Source organism: Stigmatopora argus, chromosome 13 (assembly GCF_051989625.1).
Source record: "Stigmatopora argus isolate UIUO_Sarg chromosome 13, RoL_Sarg_1.0, whole genome shotgun sequence".
NCBI lineage: Eukaryota > Metazoa > Chordata > Actinopteri > Syngnathiformes > Syngnathidae > Stigmatopora > Stigmatopora argus.
The window spans coordinates 8,152,755-8,179,320 of record NC_135399.1 but is presented as its reverse complement, the minus strand read 5'-3'; the positions used below and the strand labels follow the sequence as shown (position 1 = coordinate 8,179,320).

The 26,566-nt window shown below is 40.0% G+C and overlaps 2 protein-coding genes across 5 annotated transcripts; one reads left to right on the top strand and one right to left on the bottom strand.

The window, feature by feature from the left end:
- The first annotated feature begins 1,291 nt into the window (after window positions 1-1,291).
- Window positions 1,292-3,178, top strand: serp2 (stress-associated endoplasmic reticulum protein family member 2). 2 transcript variants are annotated; one of them, XM_077616598.1, is made up of 3 exons: window positions 1,292-1,534; window positions 2,299-2,371; window positions 2,788-3,178. In XM_077616598.1, exons 1-3 carry the CDS (start codon window positions 1,451-1,453, stop codon window positions 3,018-3,020), a joined length of 390 nt encoding a protein of 129 aa, XP_077472724.1. In that variant the 5' UTR covers window positions 1,292-1,450; the 3' UTR covers window positions 3,021-3,178. The 2 variants fall into 2 exon arrangements, with proteins under 2 accessions (XP_077472724.1, XP_077472725.1); XM_077616599.1 differs by having other exon boundaries at window positions 1,295-1,534; window positions 2,777-2,955.
- A 529-nt stretch (window positions 3,179-3,707) lies between these two features.
- Window positions 3,708-24,960, bottom strand: tsc22d1 (TSC22 domain family, member 1). 3 transcript variants are annotated; one of them, XM_077616594.1, is made up of 3 exons: window positions 21,673-24,960; window positions 6,311-6,362; window positions 3,708-5,130 (listed from the first exon to the last, which is right to left on the bottom strand). In XM_077616594.1, exons 1-3 carry the CDS (start codon window positions 24,171-24,173, stop codon window positions 4,864-4,866), a joined length of 2,820 nt encoding a protein of 939 aa, XP_077472720.1. In that variant the 5' UTR covers window positions 24,174-24,960; the 3' UTR covers window positions 3,708-4,863. The 3 variants fall into 3 exon arrangements, with proteins under 3 accessions (XP_077472720.1, XP_077472722.1, XP_077472721.1); XM_077616596.1 differs by lacking the exon at window positions 21,673-24,960 and adding an exon at window positions 9,990-10,337; XM_077616595.1 differs by lacking the exon at window positions 21,673-24,960 and adding an exon at window positions 6,589-9,042.
- Between the last annotated feature and the right edge of the window lie 1,606 nt (window positions 24,961-26,566).

The following is a 26,566-nucleotide window of genomic DNA, read 5'->3' as shown; positions in this document are numbered from 1 at the left end:
CGATATTTGAGCTACAACTAGTTGAGAAAGGTGTGCAGATACACCAGAAGTTGGGGGGTGACAACACTCTTAAACGTGTTGATGTGCTCAATGTATTCTCTTTCCCTATGTTATTTTGAGTTTGGAGTTTGTATCTGCACGTGAGATGGGACAAACACTGAATAAATGAATTGACATCCAGGATGTTTTTATTCAAAATGCTCAACAATTAGTGTGTCACAATGTGCATCTTTCAGTGTGAAGTGTTGAGGTTGTCTCTCAATTGTTTGACCAAGTAAATAACATTGATGCAGTTGCTAGGCAACTACAGCTTGTCTTTGTAAGCAGCTTGTCAAACTGAGTGTGATGGAAGTCGGATGTAATTGCTTCAGGAAAGAAACAGGCAACATAACCGTGATAGCCTGAATATAAGACAACCCCGATTATAAGATTACGCCCTCTTTTTTTAATAACAAATTTAATTTTTATACAGAAAATAATTACAGTACATTTGAAACAAATAACAATATATTCAAATCTGAATATGGAGGGAATTTGGCAGGCTAACATGACGTGACATGTAACATGCCTCTTCTCATTTCCAGTGGATTTTATAAGAGCATATTTCTCGCATTTCTTGTGTACAGGTGTTGGCATGTCATTGATGGCTGCCATTAAATAAATGCTCCCAGCACTCCCAGTCAAAATGGATTAGAGGTCTAGTGCCATCAATGACAGCCAATGAGTTTATACTTGCAAATAAGTGCCCATTTTAAAAAACTGATCTTTTGTATCTGATTTAGATCTTCCGAGAATGACGTGATTGGGCCCAGTTTCTGATCACATTATTATCATTATTTTGACTTTCTCAGTTGTAATTGCACACAATTGAACACAACATAATGCAATATCAGCATCATTTTTTAAAAAAATACGTTTTCTTGCTGGTTTCAAACATGGATTACATTAACACATTTGGCACCCCTAATGTTGTCACAGTAGGCATGCAGATGAAAAGTGGTATGCTGTATGTTCATCATGTCTACAACTTTGAGTTAAAATAACTATTAAAGTCTTGTTTAACAATCACTCTCGTTATCCTTTCAAAAAAGCCAATAAGATCAACCAATCCGTTTGCTTCATTACAATTTTGAGTTTTGTAAAGAAAGTCGCCATAGTTACTCTTTCACTTCTGGACAGATTTTCACAATACAAAACCTTTATGTCAAACAATCCATCTCAAGCCCCAAAATGACAAGTGTTTAAATTTCGTTATCCATCACCACGCGCGGTCTCAAATTTTTATTTTGAAAGCAAGCATTTGTGTTTCCTGTTACATCCTGCTGTTTTTCTATCTTAATGCTCCTGGAACCGAGCGTCATCCAGCCTACATATTTCCGATTACTAAATATAGTGCAAAAATAAAAGACTAAAACCGGCTGGTTTTCCAACCTACGTTAGGGAAAGGAAGATGGTGGCCAAACAACGGATCCGCATGGCGAACGAGAAACACAGCAAGAACATCACGCAGAGAGGGAACGTGGCCAAGACGCTGGTGAGCCCATTAACTGTCAGTATGATGATATTAGCCCGAATGGGTGACATGCTTACTTACCCCTGTCGCCATCCTTTCCAGCTGTGAGTGATGACTGGCTGGTAATTTTATTTATTTTGAATCATCTTGCTGATCTTTTATGCCAAATCATGCTTTTAGGAATGAAATTAACTCATTGGCTGCCATTGACAGTGGTGGTCCAATCCATTTGAAGTGGGTGTGTTCCTGCCACCCTTCCTATTCAAATGGATTGGACGTCTACTAGTGATGAATTCATTTAAAGTGACAGCAGAATAATAATAAAAATAAAATTAATTTAAAAAAACGCAGGTGATTTCATGTATGAGAACATCCCAACAACACCATCCTTCAGATTAAAGTCGTTTGAATAATTAAAGTTTATATTCACAAGAATTCACTCAGTACAATCAAGTAACACAAACTTAATGTCTTCTTGAAGTAAAGGTTAAAAAGAGTATGTAGAAGTCTAAGTATGGAACATATTTTAGTATCTATCAACTTACATCAATTCACAAGTTTGAATCAAAAGTGTATATCTGAGTATGAATTTTCCATTTTTATATTTGAACGTAATTCAATAATATTCTGAAAATGGATGTTCTTGAGTTTCAAGTCAATGCATGAGAAATATGAATGAATAAAAGTGAAATCTATTAGCTCTTTACAAAAATTGTCTTGGTGTTACTGTGCTAATGATAATGATAGTGTTTGCATGTGTGCATTTGTTTTTGTGTTTCCCATAGCGACCACAGGAAGAAAAATATCCAGTGGGCCCCTGGCTGCTTGCTCTCTTTGTATTTGTTGTGTGTGGATCAGGTATGTAGCTCGTACATCTTTTTTTAATTAGTTTCAGCATGAATTGAGGTTAAACATCGCTTCATTTTATGGAAATAAAATGTTTACAAACCCTTACTAAAATGCTTGTTTTTTTGTGATATAACAAATGAGGGCAAGTTAATTTATTCCTGATGTTTTAATACATAACATATTTTACCACATTTGGGAAAATGAATTATGAACTAATGAGATCAAGGTTTAACTTACTAGCCTTAATTTCAAATTAAATATTCGGTGAAACACAAGGATGGTCATTGAAGAAATATTATGTTCTTTTGGGGCTTTTTTCTACAAATAGCAGTCTGTGAAACCTATTCGTTTGTTAAAATATCAGGAAAATCTTATTAAACCACCTAAAACAAGGCTATTTACTTGTCTTCTAAGCCATATTTCAGATCATCCAGAGTATCCGTATGGGAATGTGATCGAGAAAACACCAACTGCCTTCATGAGCCTGCCGAGGTTAAACTTCAAACCCCCCTTGCCTCCTTCAAAAGGTCCCACACACAGCCAACGGGGCCACCGCCAACTCCCCATATTTGCATTTGCAGTGTGTGGTACTGACCACTTTTCTATGGACAGTCTAAAACCACACCAGCTGTGTCTTGCTCCTCATGTCTACAGATGAACGTGTGCACACGAGTGCGTGCAGCAACAAACACGAGACTGTTAAAGCACGCATGCGTCCAGAAATTCCTGCAGATGTGCCATTCCAGCCTGTTTTAATGTTCATCTATCTTGTGTAAAGAAGACTTTTTATTCTAATAAATGTTGATTGAGAATTCAGATTTTATGATCTGCTCCCTGCTCTTTAAGGTGAACTCACTAGATACCTGATTATAACACTTGCACCATTTTAATCAGGTATTAGAAATCATTTTAATGAATGCAACAGCTGCAATTGAGGGTGATAGATCAGCCACTGTTGCCCTAAAAACCTGCTTTTTTTTTTTTAAGTACACAATGACAGTGCAATGCGGTGCAGGCAACTGAGCTAGAGGTTGTGGCCGACCGACATCGCTGATGTCGGCATTTTTTTTTGAAGGCATCAAGTGAGGCTAGGGCTAAGTTTACACATTTCAAATTAACAGTTAACTGAGTATATTTTTTTCTACATACCCCAAAATTTAAGTGTTAGCCCTTAACTTGATAACTGAAATGAGCGCAATGCATTTTATGACCTTAATACACACAGCAATGTGTTATGAATACCCAAAACTGTAAAAAAAGAAGGGAAGATTTGATTTGTGCTTACATATCACCATCAAATGGCACAAAAAATGTAAAGGTCACCACAAAAGAAACCGTCAGTGGGTACTGAGTTAGCATTTTAATGAAAGTTGTGAAGTGCAGCTTTCAAGTGCAATTGCAGTACTTTATGATACAACTTCTCATCCAGAAACATGCAGAAAACATGAGCATACAACCAATACAAAGAATGTCATGGAAGAAAAAAAAAATCCAGAAGCTGCAATTGGTGTTTTGTAATGCTGATATTCATAAACCGTTCATCCAGAAGTATCTCAGTCCAAAAAAATGGGGAAAATAAATCATAAAAAAGTGCAATACATCAGAAAAGGGGGGGAAACTGGTCTTACAGTAAGAGTGAAAGTCGCAGTGGCAGTTATAGACAAACATTGTTGGCTGCACCTTTTAGCTTAAATAACCAAACTCCTTTAGAACCTGAAAATACAAGCTTTTAAAAATAGACAACAGTTTGGGCAAGGCAAGCGCGTCATCGCTTACGCTGCGTGACCAAGATAATGATGAGTCTGTTGTTTCTCTTCCTCTCACTATTTTACATGTTTACTTACACTGTACAGAAATATACATGATCTTTCGCCTGCCAGACAATGTTTCAATTCCATGCCACTGCAGAGCTAAGCAATGTGAAAACAAATACTGAAAATATAAGAAAACAAATCTCGTTTGTTCCATCCAAGCAAAGTAACACAATCCATACCGCTGTATATTTACGAGCCCCCCCATTCCAGATGGGGACTTGGTCATACTTGCTAACATTCGTTATGTCATTCTTGAAAGGCCTTTTCTTTCAACGTGACATCAGATAACAGGCATGAGAGACATTTATTTACAACATGTAATAAGAGGGAAAAAAAACAAAAAAACAAAAACCTCTTCTGCCATTCTGTCACATGTAACATAGTAAAATTGACATCGGCTAAAATCCACACACAGGCACAGTGATCTTTTCAGCATCCGTGTTGAAAGTATGTGGATCTGCTCATGGTTTGAAAAAGACATTCTAGCTGAGATGTCCATGTTTTTTTTTTTGGCAAATGTTCAATGAGTCGCAGGATTGTCGCCTTGTGCAGCACTTGTCCCATTGGATGCATCCTTTTTCGGGATAAATATGTGCAAATTATTGAATCGACGGCATCGACTCTTCGCCGTAAGCTCGCTTGCGTTAGCAGAAGTAGTGTCGAGTCCGCCCGTTTGCGCTTGCCGGACTACGCCGAGGGCCCAGAGGTGTGCGATGCGGCTTGAGCGAGGGCGCACGCAGGACCCGAGGCGACAGCCGTTGAGGAGCTGGCGGGCGGGGAAGTGGTCTGGACCTGCGCCTGGAACTGAGCCATCTGTTCCGGGCTGGCCAGCGTCTTCAGAAGAGTGTTCTCCTGCTCCAGCTGGGAGTTGCGGTCAATCAGCTCCTTGATCTGCTCCTTAAGGACTTCCACCTCCTCACGCACGGCATACATCAGGTGACTCTTGACCAGGTCCTGATACATAGGTCAGGTGTGTTATTACATTCGCACAGCTCAAATCCATTTTGACACATTTAACTTGTTTCCTGCTATTGGCGTCAACCATAATGAATGAGTTAACTCATTAGCTGCCATTGACGGGGATAGACTTCCAATCCATTTGAATTGAGAGGGTGGACAGCGAGTGAAAAAATAATTCATTCACTTTCAGGCCTTCCTGGACGCCTTAATAAAGCGTTAAATTAATAAATTTCCTTATGACACTTTGTTCAAATCTACGATCTCAAATTCACTAACGACCATTACGAATGGGCTATTTGATTTATATTAAACTTTTTTTTTTTTTTACAATACATCATTTTATAGAAAAATTAACCAAAATTGCAACAAGCTGAATTTTTGCAAATTCACACAATTTGCAGCATTTTTTTAAACCTTTGGATTGCAGATTAAATGATTAAGAATGTGTAAAACTATTTTGCTTAGTTTAATGCTCGGCGGACATGCAATTTGTAATTTGAGTCAATGTATACTGTATCACTTAGCAGGTTTTGGATAGGATTGATTATTTTTGATAAACTAAATACACATTGAATGTTGTTTAATGGTTAAAAAATGAACATCTGTGAATAAAGAGGAACTTTTTTCAAAGAGATTACAAGTCTATGTTGTGATGTTATTTTTCAACTATTTGAATTTATTAATGTAAAACAGTTTTGACCGGTTGAGTCCACGTCACTTCAATGTGGCATTACTTCCCAACTAAAAATTCCACATACGTTAACAACACTGCCTGTTTGGAAAATTCAGCCAATCAGCACACTGGATATTTTTACTTTGTGTGCATTTCGACTTGCCTAGCAACAGAGCTGAGTAACGACAACAACGAAATAGCACAAAAGACACACAGCAATTTGGTCGAAAGACTTCGCTAATTAAAAAAGAAACCTACGCATGAAACGTTAAACAAGAACAAAACCCAACCATAATGAATGGGTTCACGACGCGAAATAGTCATTTTGTTTCCTAGTCCATGCAAACATTATAAAGTTCCACCGCCTTGAAGTCGACTCCCATCTTGACACCAAATGTTCTTTGAAAGTGCAATTTTGCATGCAACATAATAGCTACAAAACTCCATTAATCAAGCAAGCTTTACTTTGTGTAGTGCTGGTAGTTAAATGTCTAAACTCACCATTGCCTGTTCAATCTTGTTATCGATGGCGACTACACTGGCCCCCGACGAGCTGTAACAAAAAAACACAACAGAATTAAATTTTAAAATAAGGTATTACAGCTTAACACGACATATATAAACATTAACATCCTTTTATAAGATTCCAATTTCCCCCACAGATGTGCCCGTTGTTGAGCGTCCAACGCGGTAGCAGGTGAGGCGGAAAAAAAAAGCTTGAAAAAAAAAAAGAGGGGAAAAACCAATCTTTTAGCTAATAGCTAATTGTGATCGTTTACCTGTTATCGAGCTTTACGTGGGAGCTGTCTGCGCTCAACAACGACGACAAGAAAGAAATGGAGACATTTCGGAGCTGGCAGACGCCTAGATCCATAGCCACCGTGTAGCAAGGCGTATTCATGCTGCTTCGATAGCCCGGGAATGCGGACAAAGCCAGTCCGTAGCCCGACACGGGCGCAGCAGCACCACCTCTCCGAGGCGCATCCACGCGAGAGGCTCGGATAAAAGAAGCAGACGATACTAGAAACAAGGCTCAAGGTCAGCTCAGCTACGCTGGGCTGGACCGGACCGTACCGTACTGAGCTCAACAAACGACGTCCGCAGCTCTGGGCAAGCTCGCGTGATGTCTACCCTGACGTCTTTCGGAGTGTCGGTCGCCGATTGGTCGAGATTGAGCTCGTTGGCATAATTTATGTAGACAACGCCCCCACCTGCCGCTCAGCTGATATATTTGCATAAAATATTCGCGGAACACAAAATGGGGTGGATGAAACCGGGGAGAACTGGATGAGACATTTTGGTTGCAGTTTGTCAGATAAAAGGGCATATATTCGCATTGTCATACCTGGTCACCCCATCTTGAGGCATGTAGGCCACATTATTATTATTTTGGTATACAAACGTGGCCCACAAAAAAATGCTAAAACATTAAAAAGGTGCATTTCCAAATGTAATTTTACGACATAATATTCATGTAACTATATATTGCTATGTAAACGGTACCAATAGAGTTACCATTGAGGCATCAAATAACATGAATTGGCTGCCCTCGTGTGGGGATTGTACGGCACGGTATATTTTGTGAGGGTCACTTAAGACGCCTACAATATTGGACAGACCAAATGTTAATGACAATGATAGATGACATTCATTCCAACTTGGAGGACTGACTTTAACTCCTCATCTTTCAACAGGGATCGCTGCAAACCTCTCCCAGTCAAAACGGATTGAACCTCAAGGCATAACATGGCAAGGATGGTGCATTGCTCAAAGACACCAACAGCAGTCAAAATGGAGATAGACTAGCATCTTTCCAACAACTAATTGACATTTTTTGTGAGTACAGAAGAGGAATGTAACCCTCCAGTTCCAAATTCCCAATACCTTCCAGATACGATACTACTTCCCAAGGAGTATTGAATATACTAACAAATGAACAATCGTCCAAGTATCTCAATTAAGTTAGTACAGTACGTCAAGTAGGCAACACAGTGGACGAGTGGTTAGCATGTCCACCGTATTGTTCTGAGATCGAGGGCTCAATCCTTGGCAGGGGACCTGAATTCCATGCCTGTGTGGGTTTCTCCAGGTACTCTGGTTTCCTCTCACATCCCAAAAGCATGCATGGTATGTTCTGTGATTGGTTGGCAACCAATTCAGGGTGTACTCTGCCTGTTGTTGGCTGGCAAAAGTTCAAGCACCCCCACAATCCTGGTGAGGCCAAACGGCTTGGAAAATGAATGAGTATGTTAAAAAAATGTTTATATCTATAGCACTTTCACAATGGCACAGCTATACCAAAACAAATTCAAAACAAAATAATCAGCCTCAATAAGCTTGTCATCCCTTTATCCTCTTTGAATATTGAAGTTTTACTTGAAAGAGCTCTGAAGTCTCAGTACATAAAAGATGTTCACAATCTCATACGGACAAGACATCACCCAGTTCCGCTAACAACCCAAGTTTGAAACTCTTAGGTTAAACACACAAACCGTACAGAAAGAATAGTTAAATTCTGTAATGACACCTAGATCCAACACTACTCCTTCACTTAACATTTCTTATTCCAGGAGCCATTCTGATGATGCACCTCACATCAAACTCCACCAAGCACAACAACTCTAATAATTCTAATGGGCTTAACATTTCACTAGACAAAAAATAGAGCTTCAACAAGCATATGTCAACCCTCTATCCCCCCAAAATGCAATCGAGCACACACGTTCTTTACAATGAATGTCACAAAATAGCCTATTTAACATTAATGGTGCCATCCAAAGAGAAAAAAGCATGGAGTTAGAGAATTGAAATTCATGCGTGGACAGAAAAAGGATGCTATTCCTATACTGGTGTACTAAGCACATGTAATGCTTAAATTTAGCACCTGAAGGATTGTTTTGATGTCATCTTCCAGGAAACAACTTAAGCTAAACAGCTTAGTAAGAGTGTCTAAGTCACTGAGCCCTTCCGGGCACTTTATCTATTTATTCATTCAATCATTCATTCATTTTTGAATGATCAAGACATGAAGCCAATTGCAGGGACCCAAATAGGCCACAAAACTTGGGGTGTCAGGTAGAATAGAATTGGGGGCTCGCATATAAAAAAGCAGCTCAACCGGCAAGAGACATGAAACAAGACACAGGTCTCCAGACTAATATATATTTAGGGGCACTGAGACATCGAACTGAGTATTTTTCTCCAACAATCCATTCAGTTGGGTGGAAAATTACAGAGGTTCCCTTTTTTAAAATTTTCAAAAACAGGACATCATTTTAAATGTCTAAGTAGGTTAGGTTGATTTTTTTTAGGGAAGCTTATGACATTTTAGGCAAATATTTGTTGTCAAAACTCGCCTTTGTTAAGCTATGCTTGAATGAAAAATCAAGATATGCGAAAAGCAGACATCGCAGTAAAGACCAATTGACTTCAAAAAGTCACTTCCGACTATGGAAGCTGGATCTTTAGGCAAAACTGATAATGTAAAAAAAAAAAAAAAGATTACTTTTTCTTTGCGATAAGAATGGGCCCTGTTCAGATTGGTCGATCCAAAATCATGCTGCTTTGCACGGACCGGTGTGTCAAACGATTTAAAATATGACATTTGTATGATCCTGTAAATCATGCTTACCAGACAAAAGGCCCATACATATATAATGCAGGAGCACCAACTGCAAAAGCAACAATCTAGTGAAAGTAAAAAAAAAATCTGATTTGAAGAGTCATGATCACATCAAGAAGACACTCACTGACTGACTGCTTTGTGTCTTACTGTACTATGGTGACGAGTAGTAGACTATGTGGGACCAGATGGAGCAACATAAGGGTGGCACAGTGGTAGCAAAATAACAAAACAATCTAAATATGGCTAGCCAGGCCATGGCACAAATGACTAATTGTTCACAGTTTAGTAGAATCATTAGTGATAGTAGTAATTTGTAATTTTGGGAAGAAAAAAAAACTCCTTGCATTTACTACAGATATATTAAACACTATCATTAGGACACCAATTTCCAATGGTCCGTTTGTGACAGCATCCTTCCATGTTCATACAAGCGCTCAAATGAATGAATAGAAAGTTCACAGAGAGCCACACACAATACGGCCTTTGGAGCCTTTTGTGTGCAGATCTTGTGGTGATTGGCTAGGCAGCGCTACAGTAAACCGTCTCTTAGTTTACCTTTTGAGATGCTGCTCCAGCTCCCAGAACAAAAGCTTCATTGCCATCTCGTCATGGCCCTGAACACGGACACTGCGCACTCTCATGGAGTCTTCGGACTGAAGGAACATTTGAAATCCAAAGTAGAAAAGTGGGTCTCGGCCACCTTTAAGGTTGCCCTCCCCTCAAAAATCCTGTTTTGTGGTCAAATTTAGGATGGGCTCTAAACAAGCTCCCTAAAGATGGATTAGTAATAGTAACAACCGCACAGGCGTTAGAAAATAAAAACTCAGGTTGACACGAGTTCCTGTGTGAGTTCTCCCCATTTCCCTCCGTCATCTATTCGTGTTTGAATGACTGTGGGCTGAATTACCAGACAGAAGCAGGGTGAGTAGTGACGCGTGATCATGTGACACAGCGAGTTACATAAACTATCAACAGAGATTAGCCTGTGGCCCAATGATTTCCCTGCTCCTCCACCACAAGCCTTCTACCAGTAAGTGTACAGTAAAATATATAAATATATTTTAAAAACCTAAGGATCTATAAATACACTAATATATACTTCAAAACCCAAGAAACAGCTTTTAAACTATGAGGAAGTGAACATACCTGGAGAAACATCTAACCCAACAAATGGAGAAGATGCAAACTCCACAGAAGGCCAGAGCCCTGCTTTGAACCAACCACAGCCAGACTCATTTTTAGTGCACTTTGCTTATATAAATGACAATAACCTGGAAAAAAAGATTTTCATTCGCACTTATCTAGCTGTTGATGAGATTTCAAATAATGCAGATGTTTCAAATTTGGTTAGGACTGGCTAAATCACATTTTCCAAGGTTCATCTTCCAACCTATCAGCCAGAGCTCAAATTTAAATTCAATCAAAGATTTCTGGGGAGATCCAAAAAAATGCCTATCTACCCAGGATCGACATCCAAAATGATGATGTAAGCTTGAGGTGTGACAAAGAAGAATGGATGCAATAGCTAAAGAAGGGTGTGTTACATTTGTGACATCATACTTAATAAAGACTTGAGGCTAAGGTCCATATGGAATTTAGTGTCAAATATCAAATAAAAAGTGGAAAAAGTGAACCACTGTAAATACTTTCCGGATACACAGCATTTTCCCTAGGTTTTTATGGTTAGAATAGATGGTGCAAAATGCTAATAAGATCTCTGCAAAAGCAGTTTATAGTTATAATTTCCTCATCTTACTAGAAAGTAATTTTTCCACCTTAGCGCTTATTTCACTCCTGTACGTGACAGTTGAGAAACCACATGGGTACCACAAGGTCTTATCTTGTCATGTCTCATTGAAAGACAGCATAAAGATGTCTAAAAACCTTGCCAGAGAGAAACCATAACAGACTCACAGAGACACTGACTGGCGCAGCCACCGCCTGCCAAGAAATAACAGGTACGCGAAGAGGACAAAGCTGGGGATTTTACTTGTCCTAACAGACTTGATCTGTCGCGATGAATCAGTGTCACATCATTTTGGTGAGGGCCAGACCGTTACCTAACTCAGGAACCTCATGCATGACCACTGGCTTCAAATACTTAGTCCAAATAGTTTGCCAAAGCCAAATGTCATAAGTTTAAGGTAGGTTTTCAGGAAAACCCTGAGGACACATTTTTGTTAAAAGTTTGCAGACAGATTATACACATGGTTGATATGTCTACCCAAGACCGGTAGTGCCGTTAGTCAGCATTTTATATCTTTGTGATGTAAAGATAAATGTGCTACTAGAGGAAGTGCAGAATTATTGGGCAAGTAGTATTTTTGAGGATGAATTTATTTAACAACAACCAAGTTCTTAATGAACCCAAAAGATGCATTAATATCAAAGCTGAATATTTTTGGGAGTTGGTGTTTTTTTAATTTTAGTTTTAGCTATTTTAGGAGGAGAATCTGCGTGTGCATGTAACTAATACTGTGCATAATCATTAGGCAACTTAAAAAATACAAATATATACCCATTTCAAATGTTTTTTTTCACCAGGGGAACCAATATAACAGCTCAACATTCCCAAATATGCATTTCTGACATTCAAAAACAAATCAGTGACCAATTTAGCCACCTTTCTTTGCAGACACTCAAAAGCCTGCCATCCATGGAGTCAGTGTTTTGATCGGTTTATGATCAACATTGCGTGCAACACCAACCACAGCCTCCCAGACACTGTTCAGAGACACGCACTGTTTTCCCTTCTTGTAAATCTCACATTTGAGGAAGGACCACAGGTTCTCTATGGGGTTCAGATGAGGTGAACAAGGAGCCCATGTCATTAGTTTTTCTTCGAGGCTCTTTCTTTCCAGTCACGCTGTGGAGTACTTGGATGCGTGTGATGGAGCATTGTCCTGCATAAAAATCCTATTTTTCTTGAAGGATGCAGACTTCTTTCTGTACCATTACTTTAAGATGACTTGCAGGAACTAGCATTAAGGACTGGGAATTGAGCTTGACTCCATCCTCAACCCAAAAAGGCCCCACAAGCTAATCTTTGATGATACCAGCCCATACCACCTCCACCTTGTCTTGTCTCTGAGTATTGCACACTTGATTGTGCGATGATCACACTTCAGAAGCTTGGCAATTTAAAGAGTGCTGCAGCCCTCTGCACGATATCTCAATATTTTTGACTTTTGGGAGCCTGTCAAGTCGCTCTTCTGAAAAATATTGCCAAAGGAAAGGATGTTGCCTAATAATTATGCTCACCTGATATAGAGTGTTGATGTCATTAGAATAGGCAACACACTTTCTCAGTATAGAGATGTACATCACGTGATATGCTTAATTGGTAGTGGGCTTACGAACTTGTACAGCTTGGAGTAAGACAATGTGCGTAGAGAGGAAGACGTGGTCAAAATACTCATTTTCCCAATAATTCTGCAGTCCCTGTATGTAAGCATTCGCCAACAAGTAAACAGTGCAGTATTTAAATGTACACATTTTACCTTAAATTGAGGATTGTCCACTTTTTGAGCTTCTCAGTATAGACAAAAAGGAAGCCAATTGAATAGTAGTTGAATTGTGAAGGCTTTTGGCAGGGCTGTAGTTTGATAGTTTAGTGAGTGCACAGACTTTACCAGTAAGGCCTGGCAGTGGATTTTCCATAGTCAAACCCTGACTATGGAGAATGACACAGAGCATTTGAGTGAGCCAGCCACAGAGCAGGCCAGTAATGATGAGTGGTCACTTTAGCCATCAAGAGAGATTGGTTCTATGGGAGCATTTGGGCTGACGACAGCATGCTATTAGTTGTCCATTCATAATTAGAAAAGGGTGGCAGAGGAGGAAGAAAGAATATTCATCTAGGCTGTAGTAGAACAGTCTTGATCAATCACCTGATCATTTGAGGAACAAAACAGAAGACAATGACTCACTTTATACTCAGATCAACCACAATTATAAGATAAAGATGCTAAATAGTGGAGGCACAAGTCTACGGAGATTATTGTAGGTGGGCCTCTTGCTTCTGCTGACAGCAGCAATGAAACACTTGAACAGACGCACACACAAAAGATGCACATTACATAAGAGTGAGTGACCAGCAGTTTAGAGTAATGTGGAGTGAAAACCAGCATTAAAGGGATTAAGAGCTAAAGAACACATGGCGCTTCATGTTCATACTGGACAGAATAGCAGCAACCAGAAGACAATTTCTTAGCGACTTCACCTCAAATGCACTCGTCCACCTAAGCAACAAAACGTTACGGTTTTACACCAATGGATACCAAATCATAGAATTGGTAGTGCTATAGTAATTTCAGCAACGTTCATGCTGAGGCTTAAAAAAAGTAGAAAACAGTCCATGTTTCTTTATGATATACTCTATGATTGATTTGTGAGCCCCAACAAAAGTTCATGAGTAAAGGCAACATGCAGCTAGGAGTGGATTAGTAACTAAATAGGACTCCACCGTCAGGGCCCGAAGCTGTGACGGCAGCAAAGCTATCATAAGAACAGCTTAAAGGCAAGTAAGCAGCATGGCTTGGACCGTTTAGTTGTTACCACATAGACCACGTTTTTTAAAAAAGGCACAAATTATTAAGCAAGAAGTGTATATTTGAATTCATCAATCAGTAGACTGAAAAAATAACTATAGCACATTACTTTAAATATTTGATCAAGTTTAAAAGTTCAAAATAATGTCCATCTGCCAAGAAAAAACACTTCATTTGGTAGACGATAGAATTCAAGATAATTTCTCCATCTTTCTGCTTCATTCTCACTCAACTAAAAAAAATGTTTTAATATTAGTCATACTTTTACAAATGTTCAGGTAAAACAGGTTTAACAAAATTCCTAATGCAATCAGATCTAAATAAATAATTCTATTAGTAACATATTTCATTAGGATAATTTAACAACTGGTTTCAATTTCATACAGAATTGGTGAGCAGCGCCACCCTGTGGTCAATTATAATATGACCAGTTAAAATTCCAAGTGTGCCACTTTTCCTGAATGCTATGAAAAATAGAACGTATTTTAAACTCAAATGATGCATACTCACCCATAAAAATAACAGACAATTAATACAAACTTGAGATCATGTATTTCTGTCACTGCCTGGTCATAGTTAAGTGGTTCCAGCTATGGAACACGTAGTAAAGCTTTGCCACTTTGTTTTAACAAGTTCAAATGTTAAATGGAATATTTGTTGGAAAAGTGTTGAATTTCAAAATGGCAAATGAGAGATTACAAGAAGCAACGTCCAGATAAGTCAATTGCATTACTGTGTGCAATAACATGCATTTTAGTGGTATATAAAATAAGTTGACCGAATGGTGCAAAGGTTTGTCCACCTGACTTTGATGCGGGCAGTATGAGTTCGAATACTCCTCGGTGGTGGTGAAATGATTGTGAGCATGAGTGGATGTCTGTTTCATTGTGCGCTGCGTTTGTCTTGCAACCAAATCAGGATGTCCCCGACCTGCTGTCCGCAGTTGGCTGGGATAAGCTCCAGCACCACCCACAACCCTAGTGAGGATAAGCTGTACGGACGATGAATGAATGAATAACAACTTGACATTTTTTTCTACAAGACCCATTTATGTATTGGCATTTACCTGAAATTAATTCTAAACTGACATAATTGAATGGCAATGTTCATTAATACACGTTTCTTGGTTTGCAAAAGGAAAAAACAAAGACTCTGGTAAGCCAATAGATGCAATTACAATAGTATACGCCAGGGGTGGGCAACTATTTCACAAAGGGGTGTGGGTTTTCATTCCAACACAAAAAGGACACAATTTCACCAATCTAATGTCCTACAAGTGCAATCAATGGATTGCAGTCAGGGACTTCTTGTTTTCTGCAGAAATCTCATTGGTCAAAGTGTCTGTGCTGGATCAGTTGGAACAAAAACCTGCACCCACAGCGGCCCTCGAGGAGCGGTTACCCCACCCCTGATATACGCAGTCAAAAAAATGATGAACTAGTGTGCACTCAAACGACCACAGATAGTTCTGAACTATTCAGTCATTTTGTGACCCATCATGTTAGTGAGTCTACTGACCTGGCGGTTAAAGTTTAAGAATAAATGTTATAGCAGTGTGGGCACATGGCTGAGCACTTGCTCACCAGAAGAGGGCAGCGTTGCATTCTTTAGCAGTTGAATGAGTATGATAAATATTCAGAGACAGAGAATGTGTGTGCATCTTTGAATGACATCTAGTTCCATATGATATGGATGAATGCTTAAGGTAGAATTCAAACAGATGCTTCACTAGTAGCATTCTCTAGTTGGGCAATGACCAATGTGAAACAGTAACCAAAGCAGAACAGCATAGTCCACATTAAAAAAAGAAGCAGCTGGCTAGACAAGTGAAGATTAAGATTGGGAAGGAAAAAGTAAGACCAACTCCGACCAACCCCCTCCTGTCACTTTCTGTATTCAGCAACACAGCATTGAGAAGAGGATTATCTTACACAAAGCAAGAATGGAGGACTTTGAAACCCTACTTTTCGGGCCAAAATGTCTGCAACAGCCATTATCTTAAAACCAACTAACCACATGAATTAGCTAGTTTTGCACTTTTTTAAGAGATTGCACGATGTGTCATGTGGTAACTATTAAGTGGTAGAACAGTATGAAAACCAAATGAACACAAAAAGGAGTAAAGTTGGTAAGCATTGACGCATAAATCCAAGTTATCACTCAAGAGGGGGTCATATCTGAAGCTTAACTGGACAGTGTTGCAGCCACAGGAATGCCAGGCATGATTCAGCACATTGCCAGCGTGTTTGGCAGCATGATTGCCAGACAACTACAACCAAAAATAAATCTATCCGCACGCGCAATGAATTACTTGTATATAAAATGTATATCTTAGTTTGCAAACTCAGCCTTTCTGGTTGGAATTTGATGATTTCCGTCTATTTTTGGGCCAAATATAGTTAATGTAGATGTATGGGCCAAAAAATATATACCAGGCAAGATACCCATAATTGATCATTTTACATGGTATACGCCAAGGGTGTCAGACTCGGGTTGGTTCGCGGGCCGCTTTAACGTCAACTTGATTTCACGTGGGCCGGACCATTCTAGATATAATATTTAGATATTTTTTTTTATAAATGGATTAAAAGAACTGGATTAAAAGCCCTGAATATTCCGTTTTTTATAGATCTAAAACAATGTTTATTTTAGCTTTTTTATATATTTTTAGATTTTACAAAATGATTTTTGAACTAAAAACACAGGAAAAAAATAATTAAAAATTACAATTATTGATTTAAAAGGGGGAAAATCAGGAAATTTAAACCACATCTGTACTCTTCATTTGAATTTGATCCTAAAACAGAAAGTCGGCACTCATGATTTACTTTCTCAGGCCACACAAAATGATGCGGTGGGCCAGATTTGCCCCCCGGGCCGCCACTTTGACACACGTGATATACACTAATGAACAAATGGCCAGAAAACAGCAAACAAAGAAGTCTCAGGGTTAATTAAGACCGAAACAAGAGGATTGTGAAATAGCAAATGTCTGAGACAAAGTGCAATTTTAACATCCGTCCTCTTGCGGTGTTACAGGCCTATTAAGGTAACTAATAAAAGTAAACCCTAGTAATAGACCTAAGCGTCTGTGTGGACATTGTGCCTCATGCCAAAAGTGTCTCTATCGCAATGGAGGAATGAACCTACACATTCCAATGTCTGTTTTAAAAGTAAATGTCTTTCATTGAGATTCCTAGCATAATGCATTTCAAAGTATGAAATGCAAAAACTCACTATTTGACAGAAAAGTCGCAATTATGTTTTTAATCAAAATCCTGCCACCGCAATGATCACACAAATCCAGAATGACAACTGTTCGTTCAGAGTTCATGTAATTGTAGGACTCCATCCACTAAGAATTGAAAGTAAATGCAAAAGTCTGAATACAGCTTCTGTATGTTTTTTTCAAGACAAGTGGTCATAACGTTCTGGCCACTTGTATCTTTGCAGAATAAATTAATGTCTAAAAATACTAACCATTACCATCCATTAGAAGTCATAAGTGCTGCTGTTGCACTTTAACTGAAACAATACAGTGTATTGATGGAAGAACAAACCTTCAAATGGAAGAAGGCAAAGACAACAAAGAAGCCATACAAACTGCGATTGAAATAGATTTCTTCACATGGGTCAAAGCTTTTTTTCTTTAAATGCCTTCTTTAAAAGTTATATTTAGTTTGCTAGATTGGTCTCTAGCAGAAGCAGTTATAATAGACAATTTCTGACTTCAGATGGAATCTGTCTGATACTAAGATTACAGTTGTAACTGACAGGATACAAAAAAGACCAGCATTTCTGAAAACCTTTTCACCTCTATTGTTACGAGGCCCGTGGCAACTGCTCGGGATTTCCTTGTTCATCTCACAGCTGCCACTAGAGGCGGGTTTTAATAGATTGCAAACATATCCACTAACACAACAAGTCGCCAGTCTGTTGTTTATTTCTGGTGTTCTCTGGGTTGGCCTGTGTAGTTAGAATGGAGGTGAGGTTGGGGGGGCTTACGCAAAACAAATGACAAATGTTGTTTACTTTTGGAGAATCCCTCTACTCACGTGCTCCTGGACCACATATGAAGTGATAAAAAAACTGCAACTTTGTTGAACATTTGCAAGTTTCTAATGGGGCTAACTGAAATTACTGCAGAAGGCTGCATGTGTGAACAATGGTTGTTATTATTATACCAATTTGGGATTTGGGGAGCGTAAACTTAAACCTGCAAACTCATAACAAAAACATCCACTTAGCAAGAGAATAGGAGGATTTAACAGAGCTGGGCCAGCGATGCTCAGTCTAGTTCCATCTGGTCATACTCTGCTGTGTTCTCAGTCATGGTCTCAATCGGCTTCAGTTGGCCTGCTGCCTGACTAAGTTGTGTTGGGTCAGATTGGGTCACTTCCTCTGTGTGAGAATTGTGGGGATCACATTGAGCTCAACACAATGAGCAACAGGTCCAGTATGCGCTGGCTGCAATGCCAGGGGTAAGATTATACTGCTTTTCTACTGCCTGGTACAAGATCAACAAAACGGAAACATTTGAGACACGACACCAATTAGTTTTAAACTCATTTGAAAGGAATATTTTTCACTTTCATAATGCAACGGTTTTACTGTATACAGGCATTACGAGACCTCCCCCTCAAAAACTGAAAGGCTAGTTAATCTAATCTTACGCTACATATTTTTAGTTGGTTGATATTTCGCCGCAGTTCATCAGATATCCCCCCAAAAGGGGCTTAGTAGGCTATGATTCAAGCTGTTTATTAGCCACTCCAGTTAAATATTTTTGAAAAAAAACTAAAACTGAACAGTCAGATGAGGTGGCTTGGGCATCTGATTAGGATCGGAGGTATCCCGATACTGATTTTTTATCACATTTTTAATTCAAGATATATTTTGCCGATACCAATGGTCATACTTTTAAACCAGTAAAAACAATGCAAAATATAACCACTAAATGATAAATCGCATTGCTTATTAAAGTCTATAAATTCTCTATTTTACACCATGCTCAGTTACAAACATTAGTTGTTAAAGAGTAATAGGCATGGACAGATATTTGCCAATAAAGTATGATCGGACTAAAACACGTGACTACTGGATCGCATCCCATATTCTGACCAAATCCGATACTACAAAAATATTCAAATCGGGCGCTGATATTGAGTATCAGATCGAGACATCTCTACTTTTATCCCTTGCCACTTCATGGCTTCAGTCTATTGCAGAATTTATAGTATAGTAAAAAAATAAAAACAATCTAAAGCAGAGGAAATCCAATATGAACAAATACCCAAGTGAGATTCTTTTAATAATATTAGATGGTCAAAAGCCCCAGATACCAGCTAATCTAATGCATTTAAAAAAACAAAAACGATGTAAAAATGCTGCCAATTGACACAGAAAGGATTAAAATAACAACAAACTGCTTTAGTTCTACTCTTTTTTTGCATTAGCTTATTTTTAGGAGGCAGTTGGGGTATTGCATTAACCACTCACTTGTTGCCCAATATTGACCACAAAGTACATTCATTAGAATCACTGTAAATCTCATTATACTTCTATAATGACAATAAAAACATTCAATTCAATTAAAATCTCTATTTCAGTCATATAACACAATGCAACATTTGAATTTGCACTAATTATTGGTGTCATATATAATTACAGGATACTCTCCTCCCTGATAGTCTGCAAATATCTTCATAGTAGTAGCCACAGCACATGCTATAAAAGTCTATAACGGCCCACAGACCTCTCCACAAAGAAACTATATATACATTCCAGCCACCTGAAGGTCATCAAGTTGATGATAGAAACTGCCTCCTCTACAATGAGCACACTGAAAACTTTATTAATGGTAAGTGCCAAAGAGTGACTGTAGATTTGGCTCTATGATAAACAGTTAATGGGAAATTCTGAGAGGTCAGAATGGCCATAATTATAATAAAAACAGATTATCAAGCATGTTTCTTGGCAACTGTAAAACGCAATGATCGACCAAATTAAATTTTAAAAAAAGCTTTAATAAGGATGTTGCTACACTACTATAGTTTAATTTGCCAATCGATATTTGGACAGCTACAGACTGCAATGACTGCAAGAAGGACATTGCTTTGCTTTACAATTAGGATACTTTTGTTTTAATAGAAGCACAAAGTGTATTCTACAAGACAAATCATCAGCATTTCTGATAACATATAAAAGATGATTAAGCAAGGAAAATCTATAAACAGGTTTCTGTCCAGACAGTAAAAGCCTCTCCTCAATGACACCTAGACATTCAGTGCACACTGAATAGTTTTGTATTTCACAATAGAACTGCATGTACCTTGTCAGTAACCTCAAAAATTCACTCCCACATTAAAATTACACTGCTTTCAGCACTACTGAAAATTAAATATTAGTGTCCCATACTTTTTCCAGAAAATTAAACTTAACCCAAAAGGAGTAAAAATTGTAGTTCGCCAAAAACTGACAATGTTACAATCATGCAGGTTTGACAATCAACGCCCCAAACTGAGATTGTAGTTCCAATTTAGTGCCTTCTGTAATACAAGACTGACTAGAACACAAACTAGCTGTAAGAAGGCATCCTTTTTTATAGTGCAATAATTCAGAATGAAATAAGCACATTGCACAAAAAATGCAAAAATCAAAAAGATAAACTGTCAGCATACACCACAGTTTGGGTATGTAGAGAACTGTCTGTCACTCAAATGTTTAGCTAAAAATGACAAAAGTAATCCAAAATGACAATCTTTGAAGGCAATCTCAATTGTAACAAGAGCTTTAGTTTACCCCCAATTCTGGTCATCATCAAAGACAATAATCCAATGATCCCCCAAGATTTTAAATTCCTTAGAGTTACACGTCATGTGATATTATTAGCCAACCTTCAGTATCCATTAAATTACAGAGTGGGAAATACTACAGCCTTATATGGAGCTTTCATTCACAATTTGAATTCAGGTGTCAAAAAAAAGCTTAACTAAAGCTATACGCTTTAAATCATGAATCATTTAGATTAGGCAGAATATCGGCAAAGGTAAAATATAGAGATGGAGGAAGAGCAGATGAGGTGAAAGACTGATTATGACAAGAGTAAGATCTTAATGAAATCAAGAACCTTTGAGTTAAGGTTTAAGGTGCGATTGAGTAAATCTCCCTCCTCAAACAGTCACCCTCAGATAAAGGGGGGAAAAAATCAGGGCGGCCCGGTGGTGCGAGTGGTTAGCGCGTCAAATCCAAGTCACGTTCACCTGTGTGGAGTTTGCTCCAGCACCCCCCACGAACCTAATAAGGATAAAGCGGTTCAGAAAATGAGATGAGAAAAAAAGACTTTTTTCCCTGTTACTCTTCCTGCATTAAAGACGAGAAGTAACAGAAGTAGTGCTCTGTAATGTAAACTGTCAGGATTGAAGAAGGAAGGCTAGTTAAAACGTCAAATCGACTTGATAAATACAAGATGTGTTACACCCAGATGAGCCCTGCATTGTGTCCCACTGACAGAGACACGATGTGTCTGGTCACTGTCTGCTAATTAAGGAATTAATAAGGCTTTTCCGCCATGCCAGTTGAGTCAGGGAAAGGAAATACAACCATGCAGTGCTGTACTAAAATGCCAAACTGGACAACAAGTTACATATGAATTTGACAAATGGGAGTAGAAAAGAAAAGTCTCTTACCCATCTTCTTCTCCATCCAGAGTTTTGAGACCGGCTGATGCACTTAAGGCACTGGCGATGGCAGTGTTGCCTTCGGCTTCTTGACCCTGACCAGCATTCAAAGCGTAGCTTGCGTCCCCTCCAGAAAGCTTCGGCAATCCCAGTAGAGCAGATTGGTGCTGAAGCAGGAGTCGCTGGGCATCCTGCAGCTGAGTGGTAGTGAAGGTTGGCAGACTAGCATAGAGGGCACTAGCCTGAGCCGCATGGGCCATGGCCTGTGCACTGCTGAGGTCCTGGGAAACACTCTGTGGTAGCATTTTATTGTTACCGACATGAAGAACTTGCGGGTGGGCGTGGGTGTCACGATTAGATGGAGGGACGCTAGGAGCAGACACTTGGTTCTGAATCGTAGCGGGTAAACCGGCGTTCTGGATTTGTGTTGGAAGGGATTGCGGTTTCTGTTGCTGACAATCAAGGTGGCTAGTGTGACTTGGAGGCTGTAGACCTGTGACTCCAACATGAAAGGGATTATTGGAGGTTGTGGGCTGCGGGACTTGACTTTGGAGGATTACCTGTGACTGCTGGAGCCCCCCCATCATTTGGCCTGAAGAACTTAGTCCAGCTTGGTTCAACAGATGTGGGGAAGGGGGAGCTTGAGGAATACCTTGATGCGCTTGGCCATACTCCGGGGGTCTCAACTGCATCGGGGTAGCAGATGGATGCTGGGGGAGTGTAGCGTAACCAAGCTGATGTTGCTGAACACCCACAAAACCTTGTGTGGTTCCTGGGTTTTGATTGGAGACAGCTTGGGCATAGGTGAGCTGCTGCTGCGGTACGGCAGAAATAGGCACCCCACTGGTGATCTGTTGACCTTGCACAGGTAAATGTGGATTCATGTTTGAGGTCGAGGCAGCCATATTAGTTTTGATGTTTGTATGGGTTATGTCTTGGGGGTTTATTAAAGGCTGTGATTGAGACACGCCCATCCCGGTTAAGCCGCCAGGGAGGACTGCTTGCAAACCCTGGGGATGGGAGGCATACTCCTGGCCATGTTGGGAAACTGAGGGTCCCCCAGTGTCACCACTTTCCATATAATGGCTCACTGTGCTCATAGTGCTACTAACAGAGCTACCACTTGTGCTTTCCCTCTCTGAGCACCCAGCAAAGTTCTCAGAGACAAACTGGCGCGTGCTGCCCGCATCGGATGTAGATGAGGAAGAAGCGGAATTTGGTGTGTCCTTGTCATAAAACTCAGTGCACGTCCATCTGCCTTTCTTGAAGGTCTCAGAACTTGAGTCCAACTTGACCACCCTGAAGCGAGAACTGGTGGGAGCGACCGCCGGCGAGACGGTAACGGGGGCAGTGGCAGAGTGCACCGCTGCGGGACCGTGTCGTCCATGGATTCCGCTCGAGACACTTGGTCCTCCGGAGGCACTGGCGACAATAACTGAAGTTGTCGTAGTCAGGGAGATGTTAGAGTTGAGAGTTTGTTGTTGCTGAATCATGGTGCTAGTCATGAGGTTGCCCCCAGATACCACGGAAGCACCGCCACCACCCGTAGCACTGCTTTTCGCATTGAGGGGAAAGCCTCCAGAGCTGTTGCTCGCACTCGTGCTTATACCCCCCCTCACAGGCACATTGGCAGGGCTCAACTTATTCACATTACTAACACTGCTGGTCTGGGGATTAACTACACTAACTGCAGTGCCTGTAGCAGAGCTGTGCATTCCAGGAGCGGCTCCCAGGCCCACCATTCCCGCAGATTGAGAAACAATGTTTGCAGGGGCAACCTCTTGTGACACCCCAACATGAGAAGGCATTTTCTGAATGACCGAGGCAAGGGTAGATGAGGCGTTTGTGGGCCCAGTTGACATGGTGTAGCCCTGGGCATGGTTCTGATGATGAGGATGACGATGAACAGTCCCATTCACCATAGCCCCACCATGCTGTGGAGTTTGAGTCAGTGAATGTGGGTGTGAAGGCTGGTTTGGTGACAGCAGCCCTGGAGTTTCAGCCTCATGAAAATTATTCAGGGTCTCCTCAGAGGAGCTCCTTTCCGCTCCCACGACATCATTAGCTCGTGAAAGAGAAACATCCATGATTTCTGAAGACGATAGATCCTCCGTGTGGGACTCATCCAGGTCATCATAGCTTTCTGTGTCCTCTGCAATACTGTTGTTGGTACTCACAGATATCTGAGCAGGGGTGACGCTGGTGATCTGGAAACCGCTTTTCTTTTTCATCTGAGCACCAGCAGACTGAGTGGCCTGGGTGTGTATACTCAGGCCGTGGGAAGGAGGATGGTGGGGACCTGGAGAGGATGAGCCTGCAGGAGTTTGGCATTGAATCAACAGGGAGGGTTGATATTCTTCAGCCACCGAGCTGTGACTGTTGGTGACCACCGGTGTTGACAGCGAGGAGCCGCTCCCGCTGCTTGTGTTGCTACCCCTTCTGTGAAAGACAGCCGGCTGCGCCATCTTTCTAACACTGCCAGAGTCTCCAGTGGGGTCCGGATGATGCATTTTAAGAAAATCCGGAGGCTAGTTGGTCTCTGACAGTATGTAACAAAGTTGAAGCACGTTAACGCCGCCGTTTTGACTACACTACGATCAACGGACAACAGGACCAAAAAAAGTAAAGAACGTAATAATCAGTCAGTCTTTCTTAAAAATCGGGAAAAGTTGCACTTTAAGCTACGACCACTCTATCACGATTAAATGCTAGAATGACACACGAAGCTGGTGGCCGCCTTACGTGTAGCTAGCGAGCTAGCGTCAGCTGATGCCAGTAGCAATTCGCCGGCGTTTTCAGTTTGTGGTTTTTGTTACTCACGGCCTATCATATTGTATACTATTACGACCGCCCGTGTTAAACAATGGTAAGAGTCGAGCATCAGACTGAATTGATCGCTTACTGCTACTCGTCTGGCAGAGAAGTAACGTCGGCTAGCTAGCTTCAATTATCCATCACCGCTGAGCTAAACACAAGCTAGACAGAGACTGTTTTACCTCTTCTCTCTCAAAGAAAACTACAAATGAAATGACCTTTTATCCGTGGCACAGTGACGTAAGTCCCAAGACGATCAGTAAACGGTGGCGTAAAAAGGTTTTATCTATCCCATTGAATTTCCACGATGTGGCTCTTGGTTTTGCTGTATCACCGGTCCTTCCCAACAGTAGCGTTTGTTCAGTCTGTAAGTAGCCTCCCTCTCCACCGCAGCTGTGGTTCTGTGCTGCTGGGACCCGGCCGGGCTGGAGGGAGGGGAGCGGGAGGAGTGCTCTGCAATATGGCGCCTGAACGTGCTCGTTGATATAGAGATTTTTTACCAAGATGCCGCAGTTAGGGACACATTGCAAGTTGACATTGTCGCCATATTTAATGTGTCAACTAGGAGCCAATGGCCAATTCTTAAAGCAAGATTTCATGAGTCATGACTAGACGGTTTGGTTATGCTTTATTTTAATTTTATTTGAAATTTAACATTATTTGGGAAATTGAATTGTATTTATACTTCCAATCTAAAAGTGGTTTCTTTAAAAAAAGGGAGCAGAATAACAGGTTGTATCTTTATTCATTCAAGTTGCCACATTAATTATGGCGGACCCGGTGCGGGAACGGACCAACCAGCTAAATGAAATGTCTACGTTCTCTCTATCTATGGTCTCTGGTCCCAGACATAAAGCAGTCTGGGAGTGCTCGATGTCGAGCCTGGCGGAAGTTGCCGAAACTTGCCGAACACGTTCGTCGGCCACTATTCGTCATGTACTGTACTGTTTGTGCATCTGTCGTTGAGAACACGACTTTGATTATTACGTTGCAGTAAAAAAAATCTTTCTTTGCTTTCATGGACTATTTAGGAAAATAAAATAAAACATTGGGCTCAATGATATCTTGAAATTTTCATTCATTACATTCATGGAGTATTTAGTAAAAATATATAAAACACTGGGCTCAATGATATTTTGACACATAAAATCACGAACAGTAATCTGCAGAATGTTTTTGTTCGATTAATATGCATGATATCTTATTTATACTTTGTTAATTGAATTACACAATTTTACACGTCATTTGAATTATTGATGTCCTATAAATGTGGCAGCTGCATTTACTGTTTCTCTGTATAATAAAAATGGTGATGTTAAAATGTGGGTTGGATTTGGTCATTTTATTAACCATGGTACCCCACAAGTAGAAAGCAAACACAATTGTTTAATTAGATGTTCGATATTATTATAGATGCACCACTAATCAACCTTCATAACAGTGAAGGTTTTGCATCCTTCACAAATTTTGATTTTTCCATAGTTTAAGTAGTTTAAGACAAAGATGATAAAAGTAAACATGAAATGTAGTTTTTAAATTGTAATTTTATTAAGGGGGTAGGGGGTGTCAGGCTCTTAAGATCCCTGTATGACAAAATAATTGCCTCCTAAACCTAATAACTGGTTGGCCCACCTTAGTAGCAACAACTGAAATCAAGTATTTTCTATTACTGGCAGATTTATTTTGTTTTTACATCTAACTAGAGATAATCCTTGCCATTATTCATTGATCGCGCACTGAATTAGCATCAATTGATTTTTTTATTTGTTTTACCTTGAATATTGTTTTAAGGTCATGAGTCCAGAGTGTTATTACTACTGTTGAGAATTTGGCTTTTTTTAATGTCAAAACTAGGCTGTTTGAGGATATACCATATTCATGATGTTAATGGAAACTTTTACCTGTTGCTTGACATCCCTATGATATATTTGTGCTTCATTCATTGCATCAATGGACTATCTTACAGTCTGTAAAATGAATGAATCCTTTGCCCCAGACAGTGTGACTGATGAATGAAAGGGAAATGTGAGCACAGCCATGGTTAAATAATGAAGAAGAAACCCATGACCATAAACGAGTAGCTCCAAAC